We start from the raw sequence: 10,802 nt of genomic DNA, 5'->3' as shown, positions 1-10,802 counted from the left end.
ATTATACTGGAGTTCCAGGATAAGTATGCCGGAACTCCAGCATAATATGATGGAGTTCCAGCATCAGTACACTAGAACTCCAGCATAATATACTGGAGTTCCAGCAAAGTATACCGGTCCAGTATAATATGCTGGAAGTTCATACACAAGTGCTCGAATCTCCAGTATATTATGCTGGAACTTTCCGTGTGTTGGAGTTCCAGCATAATATGCTGGAAGTTCATACACAGGTGCACCGAACTCCAGTATGTTATGCTGGACCGGTCTCTGTTGCAGCAAAATAGTGGCTATTTTTCATTGACTTGGTAAACGCTGACTGTTTTTGAATGACTAGTCCAAAAACTGGCTAGACCGTGCTATTTTTACGACTTTTTCTTTTTTCCATTGTGCATTTATCACTTATAGTAGTTACTTATTCATGTTCTTTACGAGTAGTTCTTGTAAATTTTATATATTTGCAAAGATATCTGTAATAAATTTCTCGACCATTGTACAATAAGATATAATAAAGTCAAATAATAAATAATTATTACTATAGTAAGCGATGTACTCTTACGTGTTCAGGATTATTATCCTTGTAAGTTAGTGAATTTTAAATTAATAATTCGTTCATATTAAATAATTTTTTAAGATAAATACAAAGTTTGAATAAAAACTACCGGGTATGATCGAACCTGCATCTCATACTCTAGCTTCGACCCTGTGTGCATTATCACTTTCAAACAAAATACTGACAACACACTAACAAGAATTTGTGTTGGAGTGATTAGAACTCTTTCATTCTCAATAAGAGATTTCGTGTTCGAATTTTGGATTTAAAATCTATCTTTTTAGTAAGCGTTTTACCCCTTAATATGAAATTTTATGTTGCGAATTTAAATTAGTCGAGTCTTAGGCCCCGTTTGTACATAAAAATTTTGTTTTCAAAAATGTGCTTGCCCATAAAATTTTATAAATTTTTGAAAAAAAATTCGAAAATGAATTTAAAAACCAAAAAATGATTTTGACCACCTTTTTGTAATTATTTTTCAAGTGAAATGCATTCAAATATAATTTCAAATACAACTTTTCAACTTAACTCCAAATACTATTTTTTTTTTTTGAATTATAATTTTTATGTCCGGACGCCAACATAAATGTTGGGAACACAGTCATCATAAAAATCACTGTTAAATTATTGTGGGTGGGGGGGTGGGGGGGGGTTAAGGGGTGTACTTTCAGACGTTGGACGGTTTGTGTAATGTGTATTTTTTGTTTCAGATTGCAAAATTTTTGAGGCCTTGAAAATACCCTGTAATCAAATCAGAATCAGAATCAATCCTGATTCCTATTTCCTATACCACATTTGTACCGTCCACTTTCTCTTCCTCCCTTTTTCCTTTTGGCTTTTTCACTCTCCCTATCTTCTCCTTATTCCTCTCTCTCTCTCTCTCTCTCTCTCACACACACACACACAGAGTTTTCTTCTGATGCATCTAAGTGTGCTGAGAACTAAGATTTCTATAGCTTCTAATGTTTTTTTCAATTCCCTTTCGTTTGAGCAAAACTAGTATTAGCTTTTGCAATCTGAGTTTTGGATTCATGTTTACTAGCACTTCACTGTATAATTCAGCAACTGTTTATTATTGCTCCAAAGTCTTCTGGTTCTTTTGTAATTAATGGTTTTTGAATCAATTTCCGCTATTACCCCTGATTTCTCTCATAATTCACTCTTTACAACAACAAGGAAGAGAAGGGGTTTGAGGAAATTGGGCTCAAATTTGGATTTGAATTGGGTTTGTACTAAATGGGCAATTCGGCCTTGTTGTGTGAATGGTGGTGGAGACCACCATAATTTTGATATACATATTACAAATAGTAATGCCACAAGAGGAGCTAGGAATATTGTAATTAAGAGATTTTCTGATGAATTAGAACCTTCTACAAGTGTCTCTGATGAATTCGAAGCTTCTACTAGTCGTTCTAGTAGTAACAATTTTGCTAGTTTTCAAGAAGACCCTTTTGTAGATAAGTTAAGGACTCAATTAGGGGTGATGCATCCATTACCTTCACCTCCAATAAATCGAGGCGTTTTCGGGCTTTTTGCTTTGTTTTTCTTTGTTGGTGTTGTTTTTGATAAGGTTTGGACTTCAAGAAAAAGTAGTTCTAAGGGAGGGGGGAATGGAGGGAACCCTGAGGGGATGTGGCCGCGGGTCCCAATGAATCTTTCGTCGTTGTTAGAGAAGGATTTGCAAAGGAAAGAATCAGTGGAGTGGGTAAATATGGTGTTAGGAAAGTTGTGGAAGGTTTACAGAGGTGCGATTGAGAATTGGATCATTGGTTTGCTTCAGCCTGTTATTGATAATTTGAAAAAACCCGATTATGTAGAGAGAGTTGAGATTAAGCAATTTTCGCTCGGGGATGAGCCTCTTTCTGTTAGGAGTGTGGAGCGCAGAACTTCTCGTCGAGTCAATGATTTGCAGTGAGTAACATTTCTTTCAAAGCTCTTTTCTTGTTTGATTTAAAGCTCTCCTAACTGTAAAAAAGAAAAAAAGGTTGAAGTTAAAATTAGAAAAGCTCTTTACTTGTTTGATTTCCTTGGTTGAAAGCCTTTAAGTTGCTATATTCTCCTTAGCCTGCATTCTTCAATTGAGAAGAGGTCTAGAATCAAAAGAGAATTATACACACAACATTCTATTAGGAGGAAAGTATTAGAGAAAGCTCTTTCCTTGTGAAATTATCTTGGTTGAAAGCTATCGAGTTGATATTTTCTCCTTACCTTTCGTTCTTTATTTCTCCTTAGCTTTCGTTCCTTGTTTCAGTTGACGTCTAGAATCAGAAGGAAAATATAGGTACATCATTTAATTAGGAGGAGAATGTTTTCTTTTGATATAGTGGTGTTTTCACTCCATTGAAGAAACAATTAGACTAGGTGAGAGTAATCAAAAAAAGAAAAAAAAATTTAGACTAGCTCCTTGAGAAATTTGAATCTGATGATTACGACCTTTCTTTTCCTCGATGAAGTTTGTAGTGGAGCTATACATTAGTTACCCCCATTCTGTGCCAAGGTAGTTTCAGATAGATTTACAAATTGAAGGATAATGTTATGAAACTTCATAGAATATTGTTTGCTATCATTATACTTAAGCATCCTCTTGACCCAGAAAATCCTGCTTCTGAACCAGGGAAGTATTTTTTTTTGGGACATCTCCAACCAAATTTTAGCTCTCTACATATGCTCTGTCTCATTTTACTATTGATTATTCAACTCAGCTCCATAAATTTTGGTTCATTATTTGAAATCAGAACATGTGTATAGCTATGACCTTCTCTACTTTTCTCTGTGCTACAAAGTTCTCTAGCTCCAATCAAAGTGACGTGATAAAAACACAACTCCTTACCTTTTTTGTTATGTGAAAGTTCATTGAATGTATCAACTGATTTGTGCATTGTTTAATGCTGCCTAGGTATCAGATAGGGCTCCGATACACTGGTGGTGCTCGTATGCTTTTAATGCTGTCACTAAAATTCGGAGTTATCCCCATTGTTGTACCAGTCGGTGTTCGGAACTTTGACATTGATGGTGAACTCTGGGTCAAGTTACGATTAATACAAACAGAGCCTTGGGTTGGAGCGGTTTCTTGGGCTTTTGTTTCCCTTCCGAAGATAAAGCTTGACTTGTCACCATTCCGTTTGTTCAACCTAATGGGTATGTGAAATTTAATCTTTAGGGCTATTATCTGTGAGATGAACTGAATCTTGGTGTTCAATGCCAGAAGAAAATATAGAGATATTCTAGTGTTTTCCTATTAATTATATATTTTTTATATTGGATTAAGATGAACTTAGATGGTTTGACATGGACAGTGAATATAATCAACTCTAACTTGCTTGGGATTGAGTCATAGTTGTTGTTCTTGCATGCCCAGATGATTTAGATACTAAACACTGTTTTAAAGCAGATATATTCAAGATTTTACCTATAAAAGTTTCATCATTCTTTTTTTAAGTGTAACAAAGTTTCACCATTCTTTTGTGTTTAATTTCTTCTTTTGAAACCTCTTTGACTTTCTTTTTGTTAGCGCTCAATTCTTAGAGAAGAGTGAGCCATTCAGTGACTTATGGAGTGGAAAAGGTGTTTAGATTGTGGGTTTAATCATGGGTTTCAAATTTTTATTGTTGGAACATATTCTTTAAGACTTATGGATGAACTCCATAGAGTTAATTCGTATGGAGTACTGTAATGTAATTTTAGGAACTTCATATGAGTCTTTAGCACCGATTAGGTATAGTTTTGAAGATTATGAAACATATTTGCATTCTTCTTTTCTAGTTTTCTTTCTTGCTCTGCATAATCTTCTCTATGGACTCAGCTCCCTAACTAGCATTCTTCTGCCATAAAGTCTGATTTTTTTATTAGTGAAAACCAGCTCTTTTTAGTTGAGTTGCTGTGAAGTGAGATCTCCGGTATGTAGTTACCAAATGTTGATTACTTACTGAGGCTGAGTTGTCATCATTAATTGCCCATTGTTTATTTTTCTTTTCACAGTTCTAAAATGGGATAATGATACCTAAAATCATTTTATAAACTAGGCGAGTGATTTTATTGATGTGGCCAGTATGAGGATATTCACATATTTATGTTTTTTTCTTGCATGTATTTGGGCAACACCAGCAATTCCTGTTCTATCAATGTAAGTAGTATTTTATCCATTATCTTCTGTTGTGTTTTTATTACACATATCAGTTTGTTTATCCCAATTGCCAGCTCATTGAAGAGTCCTTTTTTTTGGGGTGGGGATAAGTCAGCTCATTGAAGAATGCTTTCCACGACCGCTTTTACTCCTAAGACCTTATGTAGTCAAATATGCTTCTTTCAGTTTAACAATTAAAAAAAACATTTGCATTTCAAGTTATAGGGTCATGTTCAGTTGTCATCAATCATGTGTGACTCTCTTGAGAATCTGCCATATCTTTATTCCAAGGAAGCTCTCGGCCTCTATCTTTCTGTCTCTCTCTCGTGCTTCCTATTTATCCTCTCTGACTCTTCTGGAAATCTCTGGTCATTTGAAATGGTCTACGGTAATGGTTGCATTTGGTGCTTTAGCACGGATCTTCTTTATATTTAATTCTAGGCCTAGATAGTTCTAGCATCATATTCATTCTGGATTTCTTACCCGTCTTGTTTTCAATTAACAATATTCTATGGAACTATCTCATTTTTCCACTGCAGCAGTGAGTGTGAGTTCTTATTTCTTCTATGGATGTTTCAGGTTTTTGAAGAAACTTCTTACTGAGGATTTACCCCGTCTCTTCGTCCGACCGAACAAAATTGTTCTGGATTTTCAGAAAGGGAAGGCAGTTGGCCCTGTTCCAAATGATGTTAAGTCTGGTCAAAATGAAGTGAAGGCTGGAGAAATACAAGAAGGAAACAGGGACTTTGCTGGAGAACTATCAGTGACTCTTGTTGATGCAAGGAAACTCTCTTATATCATCTATGGTATGAATTTGTTCGTCTATCATCAGTGGCATCAATCTTTTCTAGTTCTGATTGTTGCTTCTTTGTAACACTAAAAACTTGTCAGTTCGTTTCTTCATATTCTTTTAATAGTACAAAAATGATGTGTGCATATTCTAATCTGGTGAAAGAAAAAAGAAAGAAGGTATTTGTTTGAAAATCAGTCGAAGATCCTAAATAGTGTGACTTCCATTGCATGAACAACTACTTTAAGTGAATATAAAAGCCATCCATTTGGGGACTCATAGTTGGTGCTGTAATCACAGTGAACCAGTGGAAGCATAATTTATCATCCTTATTTCAAATAGAATAATTACGGGATGAAATCACTGATTAAGAAAAAGTACCAAATGAAATCACATTATAAAGAAGGAAATGTGAAGACTTTTGACTATGCTCCCCGACAAATATAAAATAATTTCGTGGCTAAAGTTTGGTAGAAATGAGTGATTCCATTAAATTACTGTCGCCCCCACCTCTCCCCTTTTGTCTTTTCTTTTAAGTGCCAATCACGGCTTGGGTGCGCATATATAACCTTTGTATCAAGTTTATCAGAAAGTATGTTATTTATGTGATTCAATGACATTGGCCACCACCAAGAAACAGCGACTTCATTGATGTTCATGCCTGGATTCAGATGCTAGGTACTTACCAAAAAAATAAAAATAAAAACTTTTGTTTCCAGATGCTAGGTTAGTACATGGAGAGCCTTGCACTTAAGATGTTTAGATCAGGGTTATCACATAAGGGTTTTGTAGGCCTCATTTCTTTCTTGAATACTACTTGTTTTCTGTAGATGTAATTTCCTCTTCTATTTTTCCATGTCTCTCTTTGTGAAATTCTCCTGGCCTCTGTCATTCAGGCAAAACTGATCCATATGTTATTCTAAGACTTGGAGATCAAGTAATACGCAGCAAAAGAAACAGTCAAACTACTGTTATCGGACCTCCTGGAGAGCCTATATGGAATCAGGTGATTTAAATTTGATCTATTGGCCTGATATAGTGGTAGGATTTATTTGTCGGTCGGCTTGCTTAATCTTTTGCTGTAACTCATACGTCTGTTGCCCATCTTTTCTTTGTCATTTGGCAGGATTTTCACATGTTTGTCACAAACCCCAGGAAACAAAAGCTATATATAGAAGCAAAGGATTCCCTTGGATTTACAGATTTTACTATTGGGGGAGGAGAGGTAAACATCCTGTACATGCAAATATTATCTATTGTCTTTGTCGCTCAAAGGTGATCCATCTAATTTCTTGTTTTCTGATGTGGCTTATACATAATGGAAAATGCAAATGAATAAAGGACGTATACCATGCACAAAGTACTCCGGACTACTCAAGGGTGGGGGAGACTGGATATACTGTACTCATCCTTGTCCCTTGCATTTCTGCAAAGAGGTTGTTTCCATGCCTCGAACCAGTGACCTACAGGTTACAGTTGCCGTAGCGACAAGGCTCAGCCTCTAAAAATGCAAATTAATTAATTGTATTTTGGCAACTTGAAGAAGGATGATGTTGCCGTTTCTTTTTTCAATGAGGCACATTACTTATTAATGATGATTATGGTAGATAAATATAAAGATAGTTGGATATAGTTTTTGGACACCCTAAGCTAAGTCATTTATCTCTCAAGTTTAATTTGTAGAAGAGCATCAATGCCTGGGGCTTTAAGTGCTGAGCGCTAAAGCACGATCTTTACTGAAGAATGGCTCAAATGAACATATAATAATGCAAGAAAAAATAATTGTAGACACAAACCAATTATATGGAGAATGGTTTTAAAAAGAAACTGCAATAAAGTAAGATATATGAAGTAGATATCATGTTAATCAAATTCGAAAACCATGTCATATTTCATATACTGGTGCAAAGATGCAAGATGAAGATTCTGATTTATATAAAGTGACTAGTCTTTTTATACTAAATTTTGTTTCCTAATAATTACTAACATATTAATTACGTCTTCTCTTTACCAATTGAAATATCACATTGTCACTCATATTTATTGGTTGGTGCTGCCTTCTTCAAGACAGCACATGGGCAATGAGGTGCATGACATAGTGCTTTCTTACCTGCATTGAAGTGTCGCCTAAGCAAGGTGAAGCGTCCAACATGCCCTGCACCTAGCTTCAGGGCTTAAGCCCATCTTAAATAATAATACTGATTGGTCAATTACTGATGAAATTGTTTTGAATTATTAGAAAAAAAGACGCGTCTTATTTCACTTCGGGGGCGAAGAGCTAAGGATGCTTCTTGCAATGAAACAAATATGCTTAGAAGTTGTAATTCTTCTTTACTAGATTGTATGAGGATTGCGTTCTCCGTTTTGTTTTTCTTTGCTAAGTTCAGATATGAGTCAAGTATCAGCGAAGTTACAAACTTCTGCTTGGAACTTAATAAAACTTTGTGGATATGCTGGATTTTGAAATAATTTTGTGTTTAATGCTATCTTTGAAATCTGCAATATTAGGTGAGAATGGGTCAAAATTAGTGGTAGAGGTTTTTATGATATACAGAATAAAAAAGAGGGTAACTTACAATTTTTTGAAAGGTATCCTGCTAATGACAGCTATTTCTAGGTTGATCTGGGATCTCTTGAAGATACTGTACCGACAGACATAATTGTGGTCATCAGAGGCTGGGGACTACTGGGACCAAGGCCTGTAGGAGAGGTCTTACTCCGACTGACATATAAAGCTTATGTCGAAGACGAGGAAGATGAAAGGATTGAAGCAAGGTCCTTGGATTTGGATGCTTCAGATGATGAATTATCCGACTTTGATGAACGAGATACTGCTGTATATGAGCAGCGTGGAAAGACTGTGTCTAGTGGAACAGATAAAGAATCATTTGTGGATTTATTAGCAGCGTTAATTGTCAGTGAGGAATTCCAAGGGATCGTGGCATCTGAAACAGGCAATATTAAAACTGTAGATGATTTTAAAACTAGAATGTCAGCATCAAGACAACGTACTCCTGCTAAACCTGTACAGCAAAATTCTGATACCCCTGAAAATTTCGGAGGTAAAGTGCATCGAATTGCTCTGGATAATTCAAATTTCAATTTTGTTTTCTCCCAGGAAATGTTAGAGTTCTTCTTATTTCTTGCTTGTCTCATTTAACATCTCTTATGTGCAGAATCGGCACTGTTTTGGCTTGCGGTTATCACAAGTATCTCAGTTCTAATTGCTCTCAATGTCAGTGGTTCTAGCATTTTCAATCCCTGATATATGAAACAAAATAAAATTGATAGCACCTAGTAAAGAATACAATATAGAGCCTCTGCTGGGATGATTCTGTCAAGACCACACAGTTGTCCCCACTCTGGGATTGCCCGAACGGAAACCTTATCATAGTTCGTACCTTTTGTCGTTCTTCCATTTGAGGTATGTTGTTCATCTGATTTTATACCTTAACTCACTATTCCACATGCATTTGTCACTTAAAACTCATTTCTCTACCTCTTGATGTATACCTTTAGCAACCAATTACAAAGTTAATCTTGAATATTGACAGCCTACAATTTGATCTAATTTCAGATTGAAAATACTAACATAGTTCTTATTTCCTTGTATAAATTAGCAGTTTTACCATTGTTTCTTGGTGTTTCAGTTTCAAAATTTTATCACCTCGATAGTTATTTATATCCCTGAAGAATATAGTATGACTTAACAATTGGTGGATAATGCAAAACATGGCCGGAATGGTGCTATTTGCATATCACAGATGCATATCCACGAGGAACTTTTCTAGGAAAATAGGGATTTTAACACTAGGAAAAGAATATTCATTCATGATAGTTATTTTCATGAAAACAGACTCGGTTTACTTTTGTTATCTTAAGTTGTGTTTCTTTAATTCCTGAGCTCTGAACTTAATTTGCTTATTCTCTTGTTTGCTGGCAGGCTGGGCAATTGATTCCTCCATTTTCTGTCAACTGTTGTACACTAACATTTTAACAAGATCAAATACTCAAAGCCTCTCCCTCTTCCCCCATAACCTCCAATAGCAAATAAAGAGCATCCCCAAACACATGTAAAAGAGAACATTCAAATATATTACAATGAGGTATATATTCTTGTTGGCGGCAAATTTTGGCCATCCCTTTCTTCTAGGGATTTGTTTCATCCTGTAAATTTTCTCTCTCTCTCTCTCTCTCTCTCTCTCTTGGATAACTTTGACTTTAGTGTGATAAGTTATTTTAGCCGTGGTTCACCATGTATCGTGAGCTGCACAACTTTAGTGGCCTGATGTTTTTACAAGAGATTCAATCTAAGGGTCTACTATGCCATTGAAACTAGTTATAATTCTGTCCTCTTCAGCCTAACCTTTCTTTCTCTTCATTCTTGAAGTGGTAAGTGAAGGGAAACCGTATTATGATATGACGATACTGTCAATGTTGCATATTACGTAGTGGTAATGTATTTTGACTAGAACGAAACTAAAGATCAGAGATTAGTATATGGACCCCTTCATATGGAAATGAGCACATGAAAAATATGAATAAAAAGAACGAAAGTATGCAGTATGCACTTCAAGCAAGTGGCGTTGGCTACTTGCCAAGTTGAGAAACAAAGTATTCAAGTTTACACTTCATTTGTCAAAGAAAAAAAGCTATAAATACATCCATCTTCAGCTGCTTATGGGGGATTCGGCAGAGAAGGAAATGAGCAATTCTTAGTTTCAGACGATTAACTCTATCTCTGGATAACTCCTTTTTCTACTCCAAAGTTGTAATTTTAGTATTGTCCTATTTTCATATTTTCTTGTCTGTCAGTCTTTATTTAAGCCTACTATGGTAGTATGTCCTCCATGTGTTCAAGTTTGTTTCTTTCCATAATTGCCGCATGAACTTTGATAAGTTATTATAATGGTATTCGTATTTTCAATTGATGCTTGATCAGAATTTTACCTATATATGTTGGAAGGTCAGATTTTTGAGAGATAAATATTGTCATATCTGTCTATTTTATTTCTTAACATATTTTATATTAATTTTTGCATTCGAAAAAAACAAAGGATAATACGAGCAATTAAGGAATAACATATTTAGGTGATAATACACCTTCAAGGTCTTGATTAGGGGTGTACAAAGGAAACCGACAAACCGCACCAACTCGATAATCCAAGTCAAACCGAGAAAAAAAACCCGACTATGGTTTGGTTTGATTTGGTTTGGTGTTAGAAAAAAAAACCCGACCATAATTGGTTTGGTTTGGTTTTAGCTAAAGAAACTCAAATCGAAACCAAACCAACCCGACATTACATATATAGAAATTTTAGATATATTTAATATAAATA

General features: G+C 35.4%; 1 protein-coding gene across 1 annotated transcript; it reads left to right on the top strand.

The window, feature by feature from the left end:
• Nucleotides 1–1,285: 1,285 nt before the first annotated feature.
• On the top strand, nt 1,286–10,390 carry LOC109217903 (tricalbin-3-like). The gene is made up of 9 exons (XM_019382198.1): nt 1,286–2,461; nt 3,447–3,688; nt 4,655–4,673; nt 5,253–5,479; nt 6,360–6,469; nt 6,590–6,688; nt 8,081–8,525; nt 8,640–8,887; nt 9,407–10,390. Exons 1-8 carry the CDS (start codon nt 1,659–1,661, stop codon nt 8,726–8,728), a joined length of 2,034 nt encoding a protein of 677 aa, XP_019237743.1. The 5' UTR covers nt 1,286–1,658; the 3' UTR covers nt 8,729–8,887; nt 9,407–10,390.
• Nucleotides 10,391–10,802: the final 412 nt, after the last annotated feature.

Source organism: Nicotiana attenuata, unplaced genomic scaffold (assembly GCF_001879085.1).
Source record: "Nicotiana attenuata strain UT unplaced genomic scaffold, NIATTr2, whole genome shotgun sequence".
In the NCBI taxonomy this organism is placed as follows: Eukaryota; Viridiplantae; Streptophyta; class Magnoliopsida; order Solanales; family Solanaceae; genus Nicotiana; species Nicotiana attenuata.
The sequence above is the reverse complement of the archived record's forward strand: the minus strand, read 5'-3'. Positions and strand labels throughout refer to the sequence as shown.

Excerpts from the sequence above, each read along its gene's own strand:
- LOC109217903 (XM_019382198.1), top strand. The coding sequence starts at position 1,659 with ATGGTTTTTGAATCAATTTCCGCTATTACCCCTGATTTCTCTCATAAT. Across the intron at positions 2,462-3,446 it reads CGTCGAGTCAATGATTTGCA|GTATCAGATAGGGCTCCGAT; the intron begins GTGAGTAACATT and ends AATGCTGCCTAG. Across the intron at positions 5,480-6,359 it reads ACTCTCTTATATCATCTATG|GCAAAACTGATCCATATGTT; the intron begins GTATGAATTTGT and ends TCTGTCATTCAG.